Source organism: Rhinichthys klamathensis, unplaced genomic scaffold (genome assembly GCF_029890125.1).
Source record: "Rhinichthys klamathensis goyatoka isolate OS25496 unplaced genomic scaffold, OSU_Roscu_1.1 h1tg000137l_1, whole genome shotgun sequence".
Classification (NCBI taxonomy): domain Eukaryota; kingdom Metazoa; phylum Chordata; class Actinopteri; order Cypriniformes; family Leuciscidae; genus Rhinichthys; species Rhinichthys klamathensis.
The window spans coordinates 320001-346708 of NW_026606672.1; the positions used below are offsets into that span (position 1 = coordinate 320001).

The 26708-nt window shown below is 37.3% G+C and overlaps 2 protein-coding genes across 5 annotated transcripts in view; both read left to right on the forward strand.

The window, feature by feature from the left end:
• The window catches only part of arrdc1a (arrestin domain containing 1a), an 11102-nt gene extending 6225 nt beyond the window's left edge, over positions 1 to 4877 (forward strand). Inside the window, exons 4-8 of the mRNA XM_056257356.1 lie at positions 671 to 825; positions 950 to 1132; positions 3497 to 3673; positions 3891 to 4398; positions 4631 to 4877. Coding sequence (XP_056113331.1) covers positions 671 to 825; positions 950 to 1132; positions 3497 to 3673; positions 3891 to 4398; positions 4631 to 4668 — 1061 coding nt within the window. The 3' untranslated portion in view covers positions 4669 to 4877. The remainder of the gene's footprint in view (positions 1 to 670; positions 826 to 949; positions 1133 to 3496; positions 3674 to 3890; positions 4399 to 4630) is intronic.
• A 1100-nt stretch (positions 4878 to 5977) lies between these two features.
• ehmt1a (euchromatic histone-lysine N-methyltransferase 1a) lies at positions 5978 to 25067 on the forward strand. 4 transcript variants are annotated; one of them, XM_056257357.1, is made up of 24 exons: positions 5978 to 6106; positions 6862 to 6928; positions 7139 to 7539; positions 8067 to 8166; positions 8262 to 8368; positions 8468 to 8705; positions 9088 to 9233; positions 9479 to 9622; positions 11468 to 11676; positions 11809 to 11901; positions 12043 to 12125; positions 14918 to 15024; positions 15773 to 15895; positions 16035 to 16136; positions 16357 to 16461; positions 16805 to 16959; positions 21717 to 21884; positions 22337 to 22481; positions 22577 to 22654; positions 22890 to 23005; positions 23115 to 23201; positions 23756 to 23834; positions 24027 to 24202; positions 24294 to 25067. In XM_056257357.1, the coding sequence occupies exons 2-24, from the start codon at positions 6910 to 6912 to the stop codon at positions 24493 to 24495; spliced, it is 3183 nt and encodes a 1060-aa protein (XP_056113332.1). In that variant the 5' UTR covers positions 5978 to 6106; positions 6862 to 6909; the 3' UTR covers positions 24496 to 25067. The 4 variants fall into 4 exon arrangements, with proteins under 4 accessions (XP_056113332.1, XP_056113334.1, XP_056113333.1 ...); XM_056257359.1 differs by having other exon boundaries at positions 14921 to 15024; XM_056257358.1 differs by having other exon boundaries at positions 11812 to 11901.
• Positions 25068 to 26708: the final 1641 nt, after the last annotated feature.

The window sequence follows — 26708 nt, forward strand, 5'->3', positions numbered from 1 at the left end:
TCTTTCAAAAAACAATCAAACAACCAAACCCCCCCACACACACACACACAGAAAATCCCCCAAAACTTTTGAACAGTGGTGTATTAAATATAATAAGCTGATTTCGTTTGTGATCAGTAAAATCACTAAAGCAGGACGAGACTTTTTATCCATGATGTTTTCATGAGGTTTTTCATGAAGTATTTTTAGTGCAGTCCCACCCTTTCCAGCTAAGAGCAGATAATACATTTTTCACAGAACACTGGTGCTTATTACGATGTAACTTGTGGATTCTGATAATGCCAGTCAATTGTTACAGAGCTAGAGGTTAAATTGGATTCCTTAATATTTGTTCATTTTATTCAGTCTTTTCACAATGTGAAGCCAAGACACCCGCTAGCCCATCTAGTGTTTGGAACTGCTCGGCTGCTATTTGAAACCTCCATCTGCTGTTCCTCTTTTATCTGAGACTCTTCAGCTCCACCTAAAAGAACAATAGCATTCTCAGAGTAGCGTGCCTTGTCATGCTGTAGCGTTGGCTTCTATGGGTTTAGCCTTTTGCTCAAAATATTTGAGCTTAAAGCATAATGCACCCTTGTAAATCTTTTGCTTGAAAAGAACATTATTGTAATGCAAAAAAAACCCAACTTTAGTTGAGAAGTCACCAAATGAATTCATTGTTCTTTTGTAGCTGCTGCTCCAGCATCATTTGAAGGGCCTTATGGACGGATTATATACAGAGTTCGGGCTTTCATAGAGACTCCTCGTTTTGCAAAAGACTACAAGATAGAGAAGCCATTCTCTATGTTGTACACAGTCAACCTGAATGAAGTACCTGGTATACAGGTATGTGTGCAACACAGACCTCCAAAGAAAACAACCACAAATTTGACTACTTGTATCGTATGCTACACGATTCATGCTCTGTTATTTAGTGCCAGTGATTTACATTACTATTTGCTTTGTGCAGGAACCTAGCTCATCTTCTGTAACCAAGAATTTCTCATACATGCTTGTGAAGAATGGGACAGTGGTGCTAAATGCTGAGAGTGACATGCGAGGATATATCGCTGGACAGATCATTAAAGTGTCCGCTGAGATTGAAAACAAATCTGAGAAGTCAACAGGCCATGTGGTTGCCAGTCTAATGCAGGTAAGATGACACTAACTACTTGTTGATTGTGTTGTGCTGTCGTAGACTGCAAGTGATCTGGATTATGAATCCTATTATAATAATAAACAAGGCAAAAATATATTTAAACACTCTTCTGCATTCGAATATATTTCACACTAAATGTTTTCAATGAGCTCAATAATTAAATATAGTGTGTAAAAGCAGTGCTCAGTATTATTACAGGGGGATACAATATTGTTCAAGTGTTTGGGGTGGGGTCAGTTTTTTTAAAAAGAAATTAGTACTTTTATTCAACATAGATGCATTAAAGCTCCAGTCCGTAACTTTTTTAAGTTAAAAATAATCTAATATAATTATATTAAAAAAAACTTATTCTGCCAGTGGTCAAAACTATCTGCTTGCCATAGCTAGATTCAAAACGGTTAGCTTGTAATAATGATTTTAATTCCAGTGGTACTGGTGGGTTTCCGCGGGAAATTCGAGCATGTCTTTGCGTCATTACGTCACACCCGTACACATAAAGGAGTTTCGTCTAGCCGGCTATACTGCGCGTGACGAGATGTTTAGATGTATAGGCTTTTCTCTCAGCACTTTACATTATTAAACTTATGGCATCCAGGAAGATCCAAACAACAATCATCAGTGTCAACTGGAGATTCAGCAGTTATAAAACCCAAAAGACTTCGTACTTCGGATTTAAGGTGGCTAGAGAAAGAGAAAGAAACCGTCTCATGCGAACACAAGGATTTAACATCGGCGGGGCTTTTGAAAAGTGCGTGAACTCCGTGTTTAGAAGGGGTTCAAAACGGAAGAAGAGACGGCTTTTCTCTGCTGAACAAGTAAGTTAAGACATTTCAATAGTTCAATCGTGTAACAGTACGTTTTCTTAATTCACACAGTTATGGAGTTTCCTTTGTTGTGCCTTTCTCGTTTTGCTATTATGGAGAATATGAATTCTGAACTACACAGGTAACCATAAAACACATTAAATTTAACATTAGTCACGCAATGCTGATGTGATGTTGTTAACATGAACAATTTGAGAACAAAGTAGGCTATAATTTGCACGGTTGCTGTAAATCGCGTTGATTAAATCTAACGAAGCTTATCATGTCGAATGCTTTTTCCCCCTTAGTTGGTCAGAACAAAAATGGATGTTACTTGTTCAGAAGACATTTTCTTATGAAAATTCTTATGTTGGTCAAACTTTCAAAAAGTGAATCTGTGATTCTGTATGACAGTATCCACACAGCGCGGTGACTGACAGCAGCACTCGCCTCAAAGCACTGTGTTCATCCGCGCTGTTTCATGCCGATTTACAACCCACGTAAAGATGATAATTCCGCGAATCACTGCAGTTACAGATTTCGAACTGAGAGATGGCGACAAAGAGGAAAAGTTACGGACTGGAGCTTTAAATTTATTAAAACTAACAGTAAAAAATTTTGCACTGTAAAAAAATTCTGTTATTTTGAACTTCTCTTGATCAAAAATCCTAAATATTAAGCAGCACAACTGTTTTCAACATTGATAATGAAAATGTTTATTGATATTAGAATGATTTCTGAAGGACCATGTGACACTGAGGACTGAGTTATGGCTGCTAAAAGTGAAGCTTTGCCATCTCAAAAATAAATGACTTTATACAAAAAAAATCTTGTTCTGTATTTTTGATAAAATATGTGCGGCCTTGGTGAGTAGTACTAGTGATTCAGAAACATTAAAAAATTGTATCCCATACTTTTTAAATTTAATTTACGTTTCTACAATGATTGGTTGATAAACCAAGGGAGGCTAGCTTCCTCTGCTGTGTATTTTTTTACTCAACTCTCTTAACTGCTGAAAGTGAAATGGGGATTGGCTATGGAAATGCCTCCCATCTCCTTCTCTTTCCACTCAGGCTATGTTCACTTTTTTGCGTTTTTAAGCCCCAAAAACGCCGTCGCCGTGTAAACGAAAGGCACATCTGATAAAATATTTTTACGTTTTCACCCGCGAGCGTTCTCGTGTAAACAGGGCCACTCACCTTAGCAGTTTTCCGAACGGCAGATTCAGCACGTTCGGTGAAGTTCACCAAAGCACGTTGGTGGTTCTGACTTCAGTTTATGGTGTTATAATGGTGAAATTGCAAACAAGAAATGTACTTTCTGAGACATGAAATTATATGAATGACTGGGAATTTGAAATTAACATTAAATCGTCCTTCTCCCATTTTCCACCTCACAATTTTGGGTAGGCTGTGCCTCCCTTGCCTCCTCTGATGTGCCACCACAGATTAGATGTTGACTGATATGGGTTTATCAATGGTTGTGGTTGAATATGCAGTTACATCTGTGGTCAGTATCATGATATGATAGTATATTGCTCATCTTTTCATTTCAGAAAGTGACGTATAATACCAAGAAGCCGACATATGACTTGCGGACAGTAGCGGAGGTTGAAGGACCTGGAGTTAAGGGTGGAAATAAAACTGTATGGAAAGAGCAGATAATTGTGCCAACTCTTCATCAGTCCTCCCTGACTGATGGAAACCTCATCCATATCTGCTACTACATTCAGGTGAGTTTTTGTTATGCATATTACGTTAACATAACGTAATGTAATGTAAGGCAAGTCCTGTAAGTGTTTTGCTCCATTGGTGAGGTGAACATAATCACTGGCAACATGCATATCAGAGAGATGCATCTTATCAAATGTTCATGCAAAATACATTTGGTATTTCCTGCTTCCTTCCTCTCAATGAATGTCATTTGCATGTTTGCTTCTGCTTTTTCAGGTCTATTTGAAATACCCAGAAGTGTCATTAACTCTGCCCATTTACATTGGAAATGTCGCAGTGGATCCCACTCTGCCTTCCTCCTCCCGGCCGGTTCCACCCATGCCAGCCCCACGCAACAACCCTGCCCCTGTCCCTTCTCCCGCTGAAACAGCCCTTCCCAGTCTGCCACCACGCACAGCCCCAAAACCTGCACCCAAGCCTAGGCCTCGTAGCTGCTACGTAGCGTCCCCCAGTGCGCCTCCAGCGGATCTGTACCCTGAACTCCCAGGTGTGGCTAACTACAACGGGGAATTGACAAAGAGTCCACAGTTAGAGTCAGGTTCCCAGGCTGCAGTGTCCCCTAATGCATTCAGCTACGCTCCTGGACTCAGCTTCAGAAAGAGACAGAACGGCCTATCAGCACTGCCATTGAGTTCATCCTCCAGCCCTCAAGACACAAACAGGAATCAAATGTCCTCTTCAGCAAGCTTGCCTCCAAACTATAGTAGTTCAGCATATCCACATGGTATGGGATAATCATTGCATTGAAACATTTGAATAGTTGTATTTTTATTAGTTATATGATGTGATTCAGTCTTTGGATCAAGTCATATAAAATCTCAATGTGAAACAGGTCTTAGTTTTGCATTTTAATATTTAAAATGTAGAATTTCTATTATTATTATTATTATTATATTTCATTGATCATTCAATGTTACCTGATGATTAATTAGATTTTTTTTTTTTTTTTTTGACAGAACCTCCACCTTCTTATGACGATAGCTTCAATACATAGGATGTTACCCAACCAAAGGAAGAAGGGAGAAAAACATTGAACATTCATAACAATCCTGTGACTTCATAATAAATGCAGACCTCAAGCACCTTTGAACCAAATGTGTAAATATACAAGTTCTGATATTAAACCTGGTGTAATACTTCAGATGTGGTTTAGCAGCTATAATGCCAAACAGTTGGACAATTTTCTTTTCAATTTTGTCATTGGAAATTAGATCTGCCTCTTGCAAAAGTTATTTTACATTTTTTTTAGGAGTTTTATCATGGAAGAGTATTAAGTACTCTTTTACTATTAGACTATCCCTTGTTTTGGACATGCTTGCAATCACACATCCTCCAAGGTATATTTGCTTTTATTAGTATGTTCAGGCTTTGTTTTACTACAGAAGGATCCAGTTCTCATTGAAATTGTAACTTCATATAGACCATGTTTGGATTCACTAATCATCCTCATTATACGAGACTACTGAACATATTAAAGTTCTGTGGTATTTAATTATTCTTTTCTGACTTTGATAGTATTTTCCCCTCAAGACAATTTTATTGCACACTACTTGATTGTTAAAAAGTTTTTGTATTTAAGCATTGATTTGCATTTATATGTAGTGTACAGATTAATAAAATTCTTTTTAAAATCAATGACATGCAAATTTGAGTTGAATTGCAATAACTGAAATAACAAACAAACAAACATGTAGGCTACTTCTAAATAGAATGGGAATGAATCAATGACGTTACTTGTGACATTGATATAAATCTTTGATAGGCTTCATTTAAAATTGAGCCTACAGGTGGTGATTGAAGATCAGTGACAAAGTTAAAGCAACAGGATGGTAGACCTTGCTAAGTAACAATAGGAGTGTTTTAAGCTGTCAGGTGTACCATAAAGCAAATAGGAGAAATTATACAGTTCAGCTTTAAGGTGATTACTGCTGTGCATCGGAGATGTGCATGTTAGTATACTCTAACTTTCAGGGTGTTTTACTTTAATTTCTAAAGGTAATTCTTTGGACTCGATTTGTTGAGGTTCCCCACACACAAAAAATGTAAATGAAAAAAAAAATGTTTTATTTTTTATTTTTTTTGTTGTGTGATTTACGTGTGAAACGTGAATCAATCGTAAATAAATGTTTTTTTTTTTTGTTTTTTTTTTTTTTATACGTGAATCTTAAATAAAGTGATAAATAGTGGCAGAAAATAATACTATCTTTTTTGTAACTGAGAAGTTGTTCCTCGAGTGTAACATGTTGGGTTAAACCTGTTTTTGTACTCCCCAACCAAATCCTCAACCTCTCACCTTACCAGTAGAGGGCGCTGTGTGGTCACATGACAGTCGCAGGGCGCATGTAGCAGGGAAGTAAAGAGAGGAAGGCAAACCTCTAAACTTTCGGAATGAACCTTATTGCACGAAAATGCTAACCATCATAAGTTAACGGGTAAGTATAAGCAAAGCTGTTATTTTGAGGATAAATGTCCCTAGACCGACGTTGTTGTATTTATAGGTGCATGCGTGTTTTCTTGTAGAATTTTGCTGTTGTGGCTGATGTCATGCGCGTGTTATGTTAGCTACATTGTTTCATGTTGTTTATCCCACTGTGAGCGCGCTACATCCGACATAAACATTAACAAATGTTGTTATATTTCTCAGTTAATAAGACGCATTAAATCACGAGGATGATAGTGGGCTGCCATGTCTCTTCAGCAATGCAAAGAAAGGAAGATTTAGCGTTTTAATTTAGAGGGCCAAATATACAGATTTGTTGGCGTTCCCAAAATCTGGTGAGATGTAATCAGACAGCATTTGATGGCCAAAATGCTCTAGCTTACTAGATTTTGAAACGCAGCCCTTTAGAGATCGATAATTACCTAAAATATAATTTTTGTTTAAATATAACTATCTAGAACCGTAATTGCTCTTTTTATGCCTTTTTACGTAACAATACATTTTACATTAGACTGTAAACATACAATATAATTTGCATATATATATATATATATATATATATATATATATATATATATATATATATATATATATATATATATATATATATATATATATGTATGTATGTGTGTGTGTGTATATTTATATTAAATAACTGGCTAATATAGACATTGTGAAAATCAAAAAGTATTGATCAGATACATTTTTGCTCTATTTTAAATTATAACACTGTAAATTCTCATATAGAGGAAGGAACTTGGAGGTGGTCTTGGATTGCTCCAGGTTCCCTCTGCCATGGCCAAGTCCAAGAAAGGTGAGTTAATTGATTTCAAGGTTATTCATGCTATTGCTTCTAAATAATTACATTCCCGTCGTTATGCTTCAGTTAATGTATTCCATAACACCACGGTGTCTGGTATTCTTCTTCAGATTTGATTCACTTATCAAGTAAAAAAAACAAAAAAAAACACATTGTGTTTACATACCTTAGTTTTTTTTATATTTCATCACGGTATGGTTTTAGGTATGGAAAACCCTGCGAATCCACCAAAAAGAGGCAGGAAGCCTAAATCCCTCGGAGCTGCTCCAAAAGCTGGTAAACAACAGAGCTCTCCAGGCAACAGGAAGAGCACAGGGCCCAGCTTTCAGCTTCACTCTAGCCAGACACCCCATAAGCCACCAGCTGAAAACATCATGTCAGGAAATCATGACTCTATCCAGCAAGATAAACAAGATGCTCCAGAAACACAGAGTTCTGAGTCTGGTAATGCTGCCAAGATCATCCCTACTTTGTTCTTACCTGCAGCCAGACACGAAGGGGATGCTCAGAGAGAGCCGGAGGAGCTTAAAGCTGTGAATCCTGCTCCTCCACGTTTGGCTTGGAAAACGATGGTTAGACCAGCACCAGCTCCATCTGCTCTGAAGGTAGCCTGCTGTTTGCTTGCTTATGTTATTTACTTTTTAGTTGCATGCAGGCATCTTAGTAATAAATGTGAAAGGTGCATTAAAACATGATTATTGATTATCTCCAAAAAGTGTGGGGGACGAACAGACATTTCGGAATGTGGTTGAAGATTTGTACTGGTGGGTTGTAAAATGAATGGGGCCCGGGACAAGAAAAAAATTAATGGGTGGACCCTCTGATCCGAATGAATAGGTTAAATGAGTACCTTAGTGAGCCCCCCCTCATCAACCCCTGATAGTAATGAAAACAAAACCCAAAACACATTTTTTCAGGATTCTTTCATGATTAGAAAGTTCAAAAGAACAGAATTTATTTAAAATGGAACTCTTTTGTGACAAATATCTTTACTGTCACTTTGGACCAATCTAATGCATCATAAAAGTATTAATTTCTTTAAAAAAAATCGTTCTGCCCCAAAAGTTGATTTAAAAAAGACATATACATATTATATGTCTGTCTGTTTTTGTTAATGCAACAACGTGCAAAGACAATGAACAGAGTGAAAAGCGTGAACGAGAGAGACGTGGAGTCTTCACCCACACAGCATCTCCTTTTACCTCAGGAACTAAAAGACTCAACACAAACAGGTAGGGTTTTTTAGCTAAAAAGCTAAGCTGAATTAAATTTAGAACACACGAGAGTAAAACAAATGGCATGCTCCTTTGTTTGTATCCTTCTGCAGCCTCCAAGAAGAAGAAAAGAAAAATGGGCTTATATAATTTTGTTCCCAAAAAGAAACCGAAAGTGTCCAAGAAACAGAATGTCTCGTTGTCCTCCTCAAATGCGCAGGTCTGATATCTTGCACATTAGAGACTACTCCCATGTGTGTGAAATTGAGTCATCCATCTCAGTTAAATCTGAACATTTAAGATCTTTGTTTCCCTGCAGGAATCCTCACATATAGCAGGATCCAAAGGTGGGCAGATGTCCATTGAGGAGGCATTCAACAATACAGTTAGGCCTGAAAAACCAGAGAAGCAAACTTCAAGGGATGAGAAAGGAAATGTAGCAGAACTGCACAAGAACAAGGAATCGGAGGGCGTTCCACAAGGCCATGCTGAAGAATACACAGAGCTGCCTCTACATACTCTTGCTCATGATAGCATGTTCACGGCAATTCCCACAGGTAGAGGATTTCTGCTTGCTTACTTTTTATGTATCTCATGCTGCCACCTCATGAAATGCATATACTTCCTGTCTGTTTGTTTTCATCTGATAGGTTGATCTCAGAATGAGCAGAGACAGGTTTCAGACAGAGCATTCTGACTTTGTGAGGCAGTAAGACCACATGGCAACATACATGCAGACTCTTGTGTAAAAATAAACAACCTTTTTGTTGCACATTCGCTTAATCTAATATTAGATCATGGAAAGAAATAGTGTGAGAAGGAAGAGTATAGTGCATAGGGTGTTCTAGTAGCCAAACAGTAAAAGATCTACTTTCAAGTTCTTAAACCCAGTTATTTATACTTAAATTGAACAGTGCAGGTGGTTTTTGTGTTTATCAGGTTTGCCGGAGGATAAAGAGAACATGGAGGCTGATGACCTGTTGGAACCCCCACTGTGTAGCTGTCGCATGGAGACACCGAAGAACCCGGATGTAGTAACTCTGGCTGAGGGCAAGTGCATGGCTGTAGAGAGTGTGGATGGAAAGGTAGAGCATGCTTCATCTCTTTTATTTTCCATCTGTGAAAGGTTGCAAAATGAACTCATTGGCTACAAATATTGGCTGATAAATATAGTGGCGTTCACACACTTGTGTGAAAATAACTAGCATATTGCAATGTCTTTGTGATAGCATTGTACTAATGTCTTTGATTGACTGAATGTTTAATAGATTTCAAGAAAGTGGACATTAACTGGATTTTTGAGTGAATATGATTTGCTGTCTCTCTCTAGCTGAGTTTATGTCGGAAGGTGATTCTGAAGCAGGAAATGATGCGTCCCTCTCTGAGGATTCCATTGCTCGTGCTGTGCGAGGATCATCGTGCGGGCATGGTGAAACACCAGAGCTGCCCAGGCTGTGGTTTCTTCTGCAGGGCTGTGAGTAAAAAAGTCAAAAGTTGGTTTTGAAAGATGCCTCTTACTGTCACAATGTCTGCATTTAAAAAAATAAATAAAAATACAATAAAAACAGGAATATTGTAAAAATATTATTACAGTTTTAAATTACATTAACTTTTAAATATATGTCAAAAGGTAATTTACTCCTGTGATGGCAAAGCTGAATTTTTAGCAGCCATTACTCCAGTCTTCAGTGTCACATGATCCTTCAGAAATCATTCTAAAGGCCAATTCACAGCGCACCGACAGATGCCGACACACATAGACAGTCACTAGATTACAGTACATCACTTCTCAGACATTCCATGACCTGACAAATTCCAAGTGAACATGTCGAAAACGAGCGATGAATTGTCTTCTTTCGGCGTTTGTCGTGCGGTGTGATTAAAGCCCCGATATACTCACTGTGATGCTCTTTTCCGTTCTTTGTTGAGGCCGGGGTAAAACAAAATTTGAGCAGCGATATACTGTTGTCGAACATCTGACGCTGCCCACACAGCTGAGAACGGCGCTTATATGAATATGTAAATATGTGCTGTGTGCTTTCCTCTCAATAACAAAATAAACACACAACAAAATTGAGAAAACAGCAAGCAGTTTTAATAAAGCATAAGAAAAGGATCTGATCATAGCAACGTGGATATGTCTGCCCGAGCTCTGCAATTCGACACTCTAGTTATTTATATTGAGTTTGGCCATTTATTTATACAACACGTTATACAATAGATTGCTTAAAATCAAGCAGCTTTACCGTATTAAACATGAAACATATAAAAACGTGTCAGAGTCTCGTTTCATCATAAGTTAAACATCATGTTCTACACCTACATATTATGTAATCGCAACGGACCAATGGTAGTACAAAGGTGTTTATCTTTGGCAAACTGTTTCGAACTCCCAAAAAGAACTCCAAACAAAGTTTAGTTTTGGCCTTACGGCGAAACATTTTTGCTTGAAGTATATCGGGGCCTTTAATATGCTGGTTTGGGGCTTAAGAAATGTTTCTTGTTAAAGGGATACTCCACCCAAAAATGAAAATTCTGTCATCATTTACTCACCCTCAAGTTGTTGCAAACCTGTATGAGTTTCTTTCTTCTGCTGAACACAAAATAAGATATTTTGAAGAACGATTGGAACTTTGCCACCATTGACTTCCATATGGAAGTCAATGGTGCCAAAGTTCCAATCGTTCTTCAAAATAACTGTAAATGACCACTGTAAATGATGACAGTATTTTCATTTTTGGGTGGAGTATCCCTTTAACAATGTTGTTTAAATTTTTTGTGGAAATGTGACATTGTTTTAGGATCCTTTGATAAATAGAAAGTTAAAAAGAACAGCATTTATTTGAAATGGATTTTTTGTAACAATGTAAAAGTCTTTACTTTTGATTTTTGATCAATTTTAAGCATCCTTGCTAAATGAAAGTAGTCATTTTATTCTAAAAAAATTAGTGGTGTATGACGTGTTTTTTTTTTTAGAAGTATCCCAACATTAGTGGACTTTGTTTTCTTCTTTTTTTTTGTTCCAATAAACAAATAGATTAGGCGAATAGTTTCTGTGATGGTCTTGGAATGCCATTATAGAAATGTGCAGTTATCACATTTTATCAGCTATTAGCACTCAGTCATGATTACTAAGTGTTTTTAGCACACTGATATGACTACAGTCTTGTGGGTGTGCATGATTTTAAAAGTACTATTAATTCCAATTTTTAATGATGAAATATTACTCAGTGCACCTTTTAATAGTTCAGTTATGGACATTAAACCCCGATACACTGAAATGGCAAAACTAATATCATAGCGGTCTTGTTTAATCCAGGGGACGTTTATGGAATGTCAGCCAGATGGCAACATCTCTCACCGCTTTCACCGGAGCTGTGCGTCTCTGATCAGAGGTCAGGTCTTCTGCCCCCACTGCGGCGAGGAGGCTAGTCATGCTAAAGAGGTCACGATCCCCAAACCTGACTGTGTTACTGCAGTGCCAACAGCTGCTGTGCCCGCACACAAAAGAGACACCGCCTTAATGGAGTAAGTTTAGATCCTGGTGTTTGATTGTGTTTAACTGGACTTGTTCCCAGCTTATTTCACTTGTCTAATGTTGTGATGTGTTTGCTCACCCTGGTTACTTTGTTATATATCCGTTATGATTGTTTCTCACAGCAGGGCTAAACTGGACTCTGTAACTGTTGGTGGAGCTGTTGACCCTGCTAGAGAATCAATGGAAAGCGTTTTAAATGCCCTGGAGGATGGGAAGTAAGTATCCCTGTCTATTATCACTACTATCTTGGTCCTGTATCATTAAATAAGTGCATATTATTATTTATTTGACTGTTCACAATTTGCAGACTTGCTTTGTTACCTAAACTTAAAACAATTATTGCATATTTTTTAAAGATATAAGAAATTCAAGCTGCCCCCAAAGCAGCTTTATTTCTCTGCTAAGAGAGGAGAGCTCCAGAGGATCTTGCATATGCTGGGTAAGACCTTTTTCAGGCAATCAGTATATATGTATATAATATCTGTATATATATATATATATATATATATATATGTGTGTGTGTGTGTGTGTGTGTGTGTATGTCTGTATATGTGTATATACAGTTGTGGTCAGAATTAATGGCACCCCTGGTAAATATGATCTTTCATTCAAAACATTGCTAACCGAACCTTTCATTGAAGTAAAAGAATTGAAAGTGTGGGGGAAATCACACTATGAAATAAATATTTTTTTCCAAAACAAGTTGGCCACAATTATTGGGACCCTTTTATTAAATACTTTTTGCAATCAATCTCCTTTTGCCAAGATAACAGCTCTGAGTCTTCTCCTATAATGCCTGATGAGTTTGGAGAACACCTGACGAGATCAGAGACCATTCCTCCATACAGAATCTCTCCAGATCCTTCAGATTCCCAGATCCATGTTGACGCTGCTTCTCTTCAGTTCTATACTCATTCTTCTCCACTCATTTTCTATATGGTTCAGTTCAGGGACTGGGACGGTCATGGCAGAAGCTTCATTTTGTGCTCATTGACACATTTTTGTGTTGATTTTGAGTTTGTTTTGGATCACTGTCCTGATGGAAGATCCAACCACGGGCCATTATAAGATTTCTAGCAGAAGCCGTCAGGTTTAGATTTTTTTTATCTGTTTGATATTTGATAGAATCCACAATGCCATGTATCTGAACAAGTTGTCCAGGACCTCCAGCAGAAAAATATGCCCACATCATTAAAGATCCAACGGTATATTAAATTGTACATATGGGGTACTTTTTATGCCTGTTTGCACCTAACCCATCTAGCGTGTTTACTGCCAAAAAGCTATTTTTCAGTTTCATCTGACCACAGAACCCTGTCCCATTTGAAGTTCCAGTCGTGTCTGACAACTGAATTTGCTGGAGTTTTTTTTGGTAGGCTTCTGAACCCAAGACTCAACTAATCTCTGCAATTCTCCAGCTGTGATCCTTGAAGAGTCTTTGGCCACTCGAACCATCCTTCTCACCATGCATTATGACAATATAGACACACGTCCTCTTCCTGGCAGATTCATAACATCTTTAGTTGATTGAAACTTCTTAATTATTGCCCTAATGGTCAAAATGGGGTTTTTCATTTTCAATTTTTTAGCTATTTTCTTACAGCCACTTTCTATTTTGTGATGCTCAACAATCTTTTGATGCACATCAGAACTATATTCTTTGGTTTTACTCATTGTGATGGATGATTAAGGGAATTTGGCCTTTGTGTTTCCTCATATTTAAACTCTTGTGAAACAAGAAGTCATGGCTGGACAATTTCATGTTCCTAGTCACACAGGTGTGCTAAAAAATGTAAACATTAATGGGAATATACTTCAGAGATATTCTACTCGTATAAAATTCTAGGGGTGCCAATAATTGTGGCCAACGTGTTTTGGAGAAAAACATTTATTTCATAATGTGACTCCCCGCCCACTCTCAATTCAATGAAAGGTTAGATTTTTGCTAATATTTTTTAAATGAAAGATCAAAAGGATAAACAATACAGATTTATTTTTTTGCCATTTTTGATCATATTTACCAGGGGTCCAATTAATTCTGACCACAACTGTGGGTATGTATATATAGAGGTGTGCCCATTTTGACTATCAGGCCAATAATTAAGAAGTTCCAATCAACTAAAGATGTCACGAATTTGCCAGGAAGAGGACGTGTTGTGTCTATATTGCCTTAATGGATGGTGAGGATGAAAGTTTGATTGGCCAAAGACTCTTCAAGGATCACAGATGGAGAATTGCAGAGATTAGTTGAGTCTTGGGGTCAGAAAGCCTATAAAAAATAATAAAAAATCAAACAACCCCTATATCACCTCATGTTGTTTCGGATGGTTTCAAGAAAAAGCCTCCTCGCTCATCCTAAAACAAACTCCAGCAGTTGTCAGACACGACTGGAACTTCAAACGGGACCGGATTCTATGGTCAGATGAAACTAAAAAAAGAGCTTTTTAGCAGTAATCACGCTAGATGGGTTTGGTGCACACAGGGATAAAAAGTACCCCATGTGTACAATTTAATATACAGTTGGATCTTTAATGTTGTGGGCATATTTTTCTGCTGGAGGTCCTGGACTTCTTGTTCAGACACATGGCATCGTGGATTGTATCAAATATCAACAGATAAAAAATCAAAACCTGACGGCCTCTGCTAGAAATCTTATAATGGCCCGTGGTTGGATCTTCCATCAGGACAACGATCCAAAACAAACATCAGAATCAACACAAAAATGTGTTACGGAGCACAAAATGAAGCTTCTGCCATGACCGTCCCAGTTCCCTGACCTGATGAGTGAACTGAAGAGAAGAAGCGTCAACATGGATCTGGGAATCTGAAGGATCTGGAGAGATTCTGTATGGAGGAATGGTCTCTGATCTCGTCAGGTGTTCTCCAAACTCATCAGGCATTATAGGAGAAGACTCAGAGCTGTTATCTTGGCAAAAGGAGATTGCAAAAAGTATTTATTAAAAGGGTGCCAATAATTGTGGCCAACTTGTTTTGGAGAAAAACATTTATTTCATAGTGTGATTTCCCCCACACTTTCAATTCTTTTAGATTTTTGGCAATTTTTTGAATGAAAGATCAAAAGGATAAACGATGCAGATTTATTTTTTACAGCCAGTTTTGATCATATTTACCAGGGGTGCCATTAATTCTGAGCACGACTGTATATATATATATCATGATAGTACAAACAGCTTTGTGATTGATATGTGTGGTTGTTTTGATGGTAATCAGTAGAAGGTGTGGACCCAAACTTGCGGATGGACAACGAGAAGAGAAAGACTCCCCTGCATTGTGCTGCTGAGGAGGGCCATAAAGAGATCTGCCATATACTAGTGCAGGTACTGCATATGCTAACAATGCACATTCAAGGAGTATCTGTTCGCCAGTTAGGGGTGGCAAGGTTTTTTGTGTTTTTGAAAGAAGCCTCTTATGCTCACCATAAGCATATGCATTTATTTATTTATCTAAAATACAGTAAAAACAGTAATTATTGTTAAATATTTTTTATAAATTAAAATAATTTTCTATTTTAATAAATTTGATAATGAAATGTATTCCTGAAAATGACACAGCTGAATTTTTAGCAGCCATTACTCCAGTCTTCAGTGTCACACAATGATTCCAATATGCTGATTTGATCACAATTTAAAACAGTTGTGCTTCTTGATATTCTCACATTCACATTCTTCACATTTTTTTTCAGGATTCTATGATGAATACAAATGTCAGCATTTATTTAAAAAAATAAATAAAGTGACTAATGAATTTTTATATTGTTACAAATAAATGATTATTTGTAACAATATTAAAATTCATTACTGTCACTTTTGAGAAATGTAACCCTGAATGTTGAATGCTGATGAATGAAAGTTTTAATTTCCTTCTTTAAAAAAACAAAACAAAATCATTGTACTGACCCACAAACTTTTGAATGGAATTGTAAAGTATTTGATGCGGCTGCCATTGCTTTATATAACATGTTTATGAACTTAAATTACTTTCATTTTACTTCTATGTATTTATATTTAAATACATCTAATATAATGTGTTCTGATGAATGCTGAATTTTAGTATTTCTTTCTATAGGCTGGTGCAAACCTGGACATGTGTGATGTGGAGCAGAGAACTCCTCTAATGTACGCCTGTGAGAACAATCATCTAGAAACAGTGAAATACTTGCTGAAAGCTGGTGCTTCTACAGGTCATAAGGTACGATGGCAGCCCTTTATCTGTCATTCAACTGTGAAATATTTTTTTTTGCTACGGCTATCTTATACCACATGCTGAGACTTGTATGCCAAGTCTTTTGCATGTCTAAAATCTAGTAATTCATGCCTTCAACTTGCAGGATATGAGAGGCTCCACATGTCTTCATTTGGCAGCCAGAAAAGGACACACAGGTGTGCTGCAGTATCTCCTTTCCATGGCATCCATAGATGTCAACTGTAAGGTAACACTGTGCACAAGTTTGTTATTGGCATATAAAATATACTTTTTGTGTACATGCCATATTTATTATTTACTAGTAAGTAATTGTTTTTATTTGTGAGGATGTAGATTACTCAACTGCAGAATTACCCACTGTTAGATGCTGTATGGATACTGGAGTGCTTAGGTGCTGTTATTAAAGGGATTGTAATAATAATGGGTTTATGGGTTCCTCTGGTCAGGATGATGGCGGGTGGGCTCCTCTTACCTGGGCAACTGAGAATATGCGTTTAGAGCAGATGAAGATGCTGATCTCAGCAGGAGCTGATGTCCAAATAAGAGATAAGGTCTGTGTCTGCGTATTTCAGCTTTTTGATGCCCTTATTTATCTCACCTTATTTGATGATCTTTAAAATGAGACAGCAAAGTTGAATGCAGTGATGCATTTGTGCAATCACAGGAGTGAATTACCTTTTGAAATACATTAAAATATAAAACCGTAAATTGTAATATTTCACAATATTACTGTTTTGACAGTATTTTTGATCAAATAAATGCAACCTTAGTGAGCATAAGAGACTTCTGTAAAAAAAAATCTTACTGAACCCAAACCTTTGAACGGTAGAGTATACCGATGGATTTGAGAATATATCCACCAGAGATGAATGTTGCTTGTGGTCTGATTTCTAGGAGGAGAATGTCTGCCTCCACTGGGCAGCGTTCTCTGGCTGTGATGAGATCGCTCAGCTGCTGCTTGACAAGAGATCTGACCTACACGCTGTGAACATCCATGGAGACTCACCTCTCCACATCGCTGTCAGACAGAACCAGCTGGACTGTGTTATGTAAGTGTAGAACAGAGAGGGTATACCTAGATAACTGGAAGCAAAAGCCTTTTTATGATACGAGCACTGAAATATAAAGGGACTATTAATGTTATGCCAAAGGCTCCTTAAGGGAAGTAATTTCACTCGAGGCCAACTGAGTAACACTAAAAGAAACACACCAGGTTTCTCTGTAGACAATAGGCATACAAGTACATTTCATATCTGCTTGAATAAATGACTTTTGGATGTATCGGATAAATGAAATTTCCAAAATATATTGACCTTAATTTTGAGCATTATTGTATTTTTTTCCCCCTAAAGGTTTCTTATTTACACTGTCTCTGTGTTATGCTCCCTATTAACATACAGTGCCCTCCACAATTATTGGCACCCCTGTTTAAGATGTGGTCGTGGACTTCTAAAAATTCTCCTTTTTTTTTAAAACAACATAGAACCCAAATGCAAAAAAAAGAGAAAAATCCAACCTTTCATTTAAGTACATTTAATTACTTTGGTGGTAAAAAAAAGATCACACATTTAAAACTTGAAATGATTTGTCCCACAATTATTGGCACCCCTAACAATTCCGCTGAAAAATGGAATTGATTTTTATATATATATATATATATTTTTTTTTTCTTTTTTTCTGTAGTTGCTAAAGTTGGTCAGGGTATCTAGGAACTTTTAATTAGTAATTCATGACTTCCTGTTTCCTTGGGGTATAAATATGACGTGACACAGAGGCCTAAAGCCCAACTTATACTTCTGCGTCGAACTCACGGCGTAGCTACGTCGTAGGCGGTGTGTAGCGCGCGTACCCTTCGGCGTACCCTGACGTGCACCTCTCCAAAAATGTAACCGCGCGTCAATTCTACGCGTGCCGCAAGCGCTGTGATTGGTCTACTAGAACCGCTCCCCGGGTTTCACATGCTCCCTCTGCATGTGTAATCGCGCGTCAACGCGCACAACGACGCAGAAGTATAAATGAAAACCAACGCGTAGTCTATAGCGTAGAGGCTCCGGCTCCGGCGTAGCCTTAATTCTCTCACCCATTTGTCAACATGGCAAAGACAAGAGAACACACCATTCAAGTAAGGCAGATGTTTGTCGACCTTCATAAGTCAGGCAATGGCGACAAGAAAATAGCCACTCGCCTTAACTTGCCCGTATCTACAGGTCAGAGGAATCATTAAGAAGTTTAAAACAACTGGAACAATGACAAACAAGGCTGGAAGAGGTCCCAAGTTTATCTTGCCACAACGCACAGTGAGGAGGATGGTAAGAGAAGTAAAAAAAAAGTCCTAAGCTCACTGTCACAGAATTGCATCAAAGAGTGGCATCTTGGGGTCACAAAGTCTCCAAAACAACCATCAGACGCTCTCTACATGTCAACAAGCTGTTTGGGAGGCATGCAAGGAAAAAGGCTTTTCTCACTAACACTCACAAACGTAAACGTCTGGAGTTTGCTAAGCGGCACTGGGACTTTAACTGGGATCGTGTGCTTTGGTCAGATGAGACTAAGATTGAGCTTTTTGGCAACAAACACTCTAAGTGGGTCTGGCGTAAAACAAAAGATGAGTATGCCGAAAAGCACCTCATGCCCACCGTGAAGTATGGTGGAGGATCTGTGATGCTGTGGGCCTGTTTCTCTTCCAAAGGCCCTGGGAACCTTGTTAGGGTGCGTGGCACTATGAACGCTTTGAACTACCAGGACATTTTAAATAAAAACCTGATGGCCTCTGCCAGGAAGCTGAAGATGGGTCGTCATTGGGTCTTTCAGCAGGATAATGATCCAAAACGTGGCAAAATCTACACAAAAATGGTTCAGCAGTCACAAACTCAAGGTCCTCCCATGGCCATCTCAGTCCCCAGACCTCAACCCAATCGAAAACCTGTGGGGCGAGCTGAAGAGGAGAGTGCATAAGAGAGGACCCAGGACACTGGATGATCTAGAAAGATTGTGCAAAGAAGAATGGTCAAAGATCCCTCTCTCTGTGTTCTCCAATCTTGTGAAATGTTATAGGAGGAGATTAAGTGCTGTCTTGTTGGCAAAAGGGGGTTGTACAAAGTATTAACATCAGGGGTGCCAATAATTTTGGGACACATGATTTCCAGTTTTTTTTTTTTCTAAATGTGTGTTTTTGTTGTTGTTGTTTTTTGTTTTTTTACCACCAAAGTAATGTACTTAAATAAAAGGTTGGATTTTTCTCTTTTTTTGCATTTGGGTTCTATGTTGTTTAAAAAAAAAAGGAGAATTTTTAGAAGTCCTCGACCACATCTTAAACAGGGGTGCCAATAGTTTTGGAGGGCACTGTATATCGCAACAATTTATACAGAATAAATAGATTAATCCAGGGATTTGTCAGCCGAACACCTTTGATCTAAGATATTTGCTTGAATTACTCCCCGATGTTTTAAGTTAACATTTTAATGATTTAATTTGTATGTTCACAACCTCTGATGTTGGTTAAAGGGATACTCCACCGTTTTTTCATTATAAAACTATGTTATTCTCTTATCTAAGACGAGTTGATACATACCTCTCTCGTCTCAGTGCGTGCACTGAATCGCTCTGTCGGGCGGAGAACTTTGAGAGCAGTTAGCTTAGCCCCATTCATTGTATATGGGCCAAACAGAGAGGAAGTTAGAAGCGACCAAACACATCCACATTTTCTCTATTTAAATATAGTTACACGAGTAGTTACACGACCAAGTATGGTGACACTAAATAAAATGTGGCGCTTTTTATAAGCGGGTAAAATGGATAACTATAATGTATGGCGGAATAGCACTTATTGGGAGCACTTCGACTCAGCGCTGTAATATCTTCACTCGTGAAAAGTCCTCTCCCCCCTCTCCCTCTCCCTCCCTGTCATTTCCGTCAATAGAACCAACGTGACCTGCACGCCTGCAGTAGTAGTAGTTTTTTGTGCAGAGTTGACGAAGTATCAGGGAGAGGGAGAGGGAGAGGACTTTTCACGAGTGAAGATATTACAGCGCCGAGTCGAAGTGCTCCCAATAAGTGCTATTCCGCCATACATTATAGTTATCCATTTTACCTGCTTATAAAAAGCGCCACATTTTATTTAGTGTCACCATACTTGGTCGTGTAACTATATTTAAATAGAGAAAACGTGGATGTGTTTGGTCGCTTCTAACTTCATCTCTGTTTGGCCCATATACAATGAATGGGGCTAAGCTAACTGCTCTCAAAGTTCTCCGCCCGACAGAGCGATTCAGTGCACGCACTGAGACGAGAGAGGTATGTATCAACTCGTCTTAGATAAGAGAATAACATAGTTTAATATGAAAAAAACGGTGGAGTATCCCTTTAATGTTCACATGACATGCAGGTAAACAAACAATAAAATCTAATAATAATCAAATCAAATATTTTTTCAACACTTAAACGCATACCTCTTGTCCTTAGGGACCCGGGACATAATTCACTACCCTCCTCCTCATTAATTTTTTTAAGTTAGACATCAACCTTTTTAGTGTTCCTCAATCAATTCTTTATAAACAGTATAACAAGAAAAAAGTATAAAGGAATGCCTGTTTTCACATTAATTTTTTGTACAAATAAATTGTATAGGGTCGCTAACGACCAAAGGCGTGTACCAGTGTAAGTATATATTTTTTTTTTCTGCCCAACAATAATTGAATGTTTGATGACTGAATAAGTGCAATTCACCTTTATTCCACAAATTGGCAATGTCTGAAACACAATGATGAAGTGACATTTCACTCGTAGCTACCACAGGCAGAAAACAAAAGAATAGGAAGTATCATCAGAAAAGCTTAAAATGCCGATTTACTGCAGAGCAAGTCCTGAACGCAATCAGATATTAGTGTCACTGTCACTTGATGGTGGATCTGGTGAAGAAGCTGTCAAAATATTGATTTTGAAGATGTTGAAAACTATAGTTTTGGGAATATGTTTGAGATCTGGAATATGAGCCAGATGCTGAATGTACTGGGAAATGACCTCTGACAAGGACTGTGATGATGGTTTAAAACATCTGCTCAAAGTGAACCCTTCCAAGATCCAAAATGTAACAAAATATGCTATATTATATTCTTCTGTAATGGTTTCTCTAATATCAGGAGGGTTTAAACTTTTATATTATTTCGACATGTAGAGATCCATCCGTGTTAGATATAGATCCGGGTCACTAAAGACCTGAATATGTAATAATGAATGGCGAAACATTCATGCATTTAAGGGTTATCTAAGTGTTTCATTTAGATTGTATTTAATGTTCAATATTTACATTTTACGTGTTTATGATTTCATTCTGTAATGGCTTTTTTTCCCTTCAACTCACTAACCTCTTGAAGTTCCCTCACTAACCCCAGTTTGGGAATCCCTGAATGAATCTTAAGGCCGTGACACACCAAGCTGACATCAAAGAACTAGCTGTGACAAAAGCCAACTGCGCTTGCATTGAACTAGCACTGCGTGTAAGGAAATAATTGTCTATATCAGAAGGTATCAATGTCTATATTTCTCATTCAAAAAGAGAAGCCAAAACTAGGACAGCAGATATACAAACAGCAAATAAAGTCAACCATAAAACAGAGTGATTTCAACATGCTGAATCGGCCGAACTGCCGTCGACGTGAGGACATACTGCAAAAACTTGCCCAAAAGACTTTGACCGCCAGGTGACCGTTGGCTTGGTGTGTCACGGCCCTAATATTTGTACCATTAAAGAATTTACAAAGGTTTGTTGTTGAATCTGTCAGTTAATAATCTGAAGCTTTGTCTGTAGGCTGTTTCTGTCTCGAGGAGCAGATGTAAATCTGAAGAACAGGGACGGCGAGACTCCTTTGGACTGCTGTATTATAAATTCTAAGATGTGGACAATCCTGAACACCAATAAGAAGCTGACAGATGCTAGGAGAGGCAGAGACGGCCTCAGAGAAAGACTCCTCTGCAGGTAATGCAAGAACACATGGATTAAATCTAGGATCAGATCAGGGTTTGACCACAGTCAGCATTTTAGAAGTTCTGTCCTTTCTCCAAGCATCTTGTAGATGTTGTTGGAGTTCTTATGGATTTAGTTTCTCAACTAGGCTTCCATGTTTTGTGAACTATTATTTTTGCTACTCTCTGTTGATAGTGCAATTGAAAGTGCTATGAATTTAATGAATCATTGCTGCATATTTCCAAACAAGATTTTTTGCAGCTTCAGATCCATACTAAAAATCTATGAAAACTGGCTGCAGCTGAATCACTATCCCATTCATTTAGCTTGACTTCAATAAATCTATAGTTTCCACACATTTCTGAACATGTGCAGCTTAGAAGGAAGATTGGCCCCAAAAATATTTGACACAGAATGTGGGGAAATCTTACATCACTGTGTTACTGTTGTGTGTGGTGTTTCAGAGATGTGTCCCGAGGCTATGAGGAGGTCCCTGTGCCCTGCGTGAACGGGGTGGACCTTGAGCCCTGCCCCAGCAACTACAAATATGTTCCAGAGAACTGTTTTACATCTCAAGTAAATATAGACGAAAACATAACTCACTTACAGGTAAGAGGCTGTCGTAGTGTCAAAAGCCATAACAAGGTAAATGCTGTTATTACAGCTATATGAAATGCTCGTGTCTCTCTCTCTCTCTGGAATAGCACTGCAGTTGTAAAGATGACTGTGCGTCCAGCGGCTGTATCTGTGGCCAGCTCAGCATGCGCTGTTGGTATGACAAGGTAAGATGCTGCTAGTGCTAAATTATTCATTTAAGTGGAATAAATGACATGGTAATAATACAGTGACATATTGATGCCAGTCCTGTTTTTTTTGCAGCTGCTTTACAACGTTACTAGTCACTAACCATGACTATACTGTGATGTTATCTTAGCCTTGTGATTTTTTAGGAGGATATGAGTAATGCTTTTTATTAATGATTCTTAAAATCCGTATTTATGATTTCTTGGTACCCAGGATGGCCGCTTGCTGAAAGAGTTCTGCAGGAATGATCCACCGTTCCTGTTTGAGTGTAACCACACCTGTTCCTGTTGGAGAACATGCCGGAATAGAGTGATACAGAATGGCCTTCGGTAATATAACTAATATATATATGTGTTGTTGCATATGAGTGCATAAATTCAGAGTTTACAACGCATTCAGAGAATATTTTACACAACTTCATAATTTTCTAACCCTCAGGGTGAGACTGCAGGTGTTTAGGACCGAGAGGATGGGCTGGGGGGTCAGAGCACTGCAGGATATTCCAGAGGGAACCTTTGTATGCGAGTATGACCCTCTCTTCTGATCAGTTGCTTTACGCCTGTTTGGATACCACTGTTTTTTATGGCTTTTATTATAGTTGTCTCTACATATTGTAAAATAGAAGATATTTTATTTTATGTTGGTAACCAGACAGTTAACGGTAGCCATTGACTTCCATAGTATTTCTTTTCCTACTATGGAAGTCAATGGCTACCATCAACTGTTTGATTTCCAACATCCTTTAAAATATATCTTCTTTTGTGTTTAACTGAAGAAAGATACTCATACAGGTTTGGAACAACTTGAGGATGAGTAAGTGATGATAAAATGTTTATTTTTGGGTGAACTATCCCTTTAACCTGGTATATAAGTGTTTTACTATGAAAAAAATTACACACAGCACAGCCTGTGTTCTGAAAAACCCTCCTACTGACTCCAGTGTCAACCATATTAATTTAATGTGACATTTGCTAAAAAAAATTAAAGCCATTAGGGGAATTATTAATTATTCAGACATGATTAATCTCATGCTGTTTTAGTTCAATACTTTTGCCCTACGGATTTTGCTCTGTGTGCAGGTTTGCAGGTGAAATCATTTCAGATGGAGAAGCTAATATTCGGGAAAATGACTCGTATATGTTCAACCTAGACAATAAGGCAAGTTTGGTTTGTCTTGTCAAAATTTTGCGTTTAGAAAGCAAAAATTATTTAGAAATTATTAGAAAATGCATTTCATATTTGTGACTTCCAGGGGGCGCTAAAGTATATAAAAATGTGGATGGAGCTTAAGCACACCTTTGAATTGCTTCGTATTTTGGGGTATTTAATGGTGATATATTTTTTTTCTAGGTTGGAGAGGTCTACTGCATTGATGCCCAGTTCTATGGTAATGTTAGTAGGTTTATGAATCATCTTTGTGAACCCAATCTGTTCCCTGTCCGCGTGTTCACCAAACACCAGGACATGCGCTTTCCTCGAGTTGCACTCTATGCAAGCAAGCCTATTCAAGCTGGAAACGAGCTTGGGTAAATCTTTAACTTTTTTTTTTTATAAACCTCTAGCTCTTTTTGTCCCTTATTATTTGTCGTATTTATCCATTCTTTTCTCTTTCATCAGGTTTGACTATGGTGATCCCTATTGGCTAATTAAGAAAAAGTACTTCCATTGTCAGTGCGGCTCTACGAAATGTAGATTCTCTGAGACCATTCCGGGCCAGAACCACACAGAGAGCACAGTCCAAATGCTAGGTGATCAGACCATTGCTCAGGTGGAACAAATTCAGTCAGCTAACACGGCTATATCAATTACTCAACCCTGAGGCCTCCACTCGTACAGCGGGATATGCTGTGGCCTTTAACGAATAAATATGGTCAGGAGTGCAACGCATAATTTCCTGAATCTCAGCTCCAAGTGAGGACAATTTGTGCAAAGATACAGCATCATTTTATCACCATGCCATTGAGGACATTTTGTAATAAGACATTTAATCGATGGCCTTTTGTATCTGAATGCATGTCTCACAGGGGTTTTTCTTATTAGGATGATGAAGAGGCTCCTTAATTGTACAAGATATAGACATTAGCATAATAGACATTTCTAATAGACATTTTTAATCATACATTTTTATATACTTGGTATTAAAAACAAAGGGTTTTTAGCCAAATACCATGAGTAAAATGAAATCGTAAGTAGAACAGATGAACAAGTTCTACTGGCAAATTTCTTAGCCATTTACTTTTTTTTCTTTCTTTTTTTTTTACTCTGTCTTCTCCGGAACAGAGATCAGGGCTTTTTCTAATCTGTTTTTATTAAAATTTCACTATGAATTTTAATTTCACAGAATTTGAATATCCTATTTGTGAGAAATAAAGCTTTCAGTGTTTTTAATTATTAATTTGGTCATTGGTAATTTAGCTGTGGCCCACACAAAGAACACCAATTTCACTAAAGCACATGAATTTCAGGTATATGTAACAAATTCAGTGTTTCATCTGTCACTCCATCAAATATAAGTAATTATAATAGTAAAATGATATATATATATACACACACACACATACACAAACGTGTTGTCAATAGGATTTTTTTTTTTTTTAAACAAGGACACATTCAATTTATAAAAATGTTGACAGTAAAGACATTTATAATATCACACGTTTTCTATTTCAAACAAATGTTATTTTGAACTGAATCCTAAAAGAGAATGCATATATCATGGTGGTCACAAAAGCAGCACAACTGTTTTCAACATTGCTAATACAGCTGGAAATTAGCCGTAGAGGCTAAAGCTGCTCTTTTTCTTTCAAAAACGTTATTATAAACTAATAAACTAAACTAATAAGAAATGTTTCTTAAGCACCTAATCAGCATATTCTAATTCGGATCTTGTGACACTTAAGACTAATGTAGAAGTATTTGCTGCTGAAAATTCACCTTTACCATCACAGGAATAAATTACAATTTAAAACATTGAAATCGATTTTTTTAAAATTGTAATTCTATTTTACAACATATCTGTTTTACTGTATGATTTGATTTGATTAAACAAAGCACAAGAAACTTCTTTAAAAAATCATACTAACCTCAGCACACTCTGAATTTGAATTTCACTGAAGCACACTTTTTTTTTTAGCAAAGTATTTTTTAAAGTAAATTTCCCGTTTTGTTCTACCACATAAATGTCATGCAGCCATATCTTAAACTCAAATCCACTGCATGTGTGCTTTAACCCCTTCAGACCTGAATTATGTTTCAAATTTCTGAAAAATATAAAAGTACATTTTCCCAGCTCACGAGAAAGCTCATTTTTGTCCATTTCAATGGACGTCAGGTCAAAACAGGTGTACTTCCCAAAAATGTACCAACATGAAATAAATTAATAAACATAAAAATTGTTGGTCTATACTTTAAGCTTTTTCTCAAGGTCAAAAAAATTTCAGCAGTATACCATTTCAACTTTAATTTTGAGGTTTTTGTTTTACAGATCGCACATTGTTTGTAACAAACTAAATATATTCAAATCAATCAATATGGTCATAGATATCTGTGGGCATCTTTCTTTTTTTAGATCAAAAACTTGAACATTATAACATTTCTACTTTAATTGTAAGGTTTTTGCTTCATAGATCGCACATTTGTTTATTCATAACAAAATAAACCTAGGAATCAATCAATGCATTCACGTTAGAGTCATTTCCTGTGTGCATCTTTGAAACAATTTCTCTGTTAACGGTGTTTTTGTATTTTTACAGTACATTACTGGCAGCACGGTTGCCAGCAAGTTACTGTATTTCGATTTCCAGTAAGTAACCGTAATGTAATTCACTTTACAGTGCACAAGATCAGTACTGTAAACTACAAAATAGTACTTTACTGTTTTGTTACTGTATTTTGTAGTTTGGTCTGGTTCTGCTGTAATTATACGGTATTGTACTGTAATATCTATATTGATACATTACTGCTAAATATTATTGTAATTTTCAAAATAATTAATAATAATGATAATATTATATTATAATAATATAATATGTA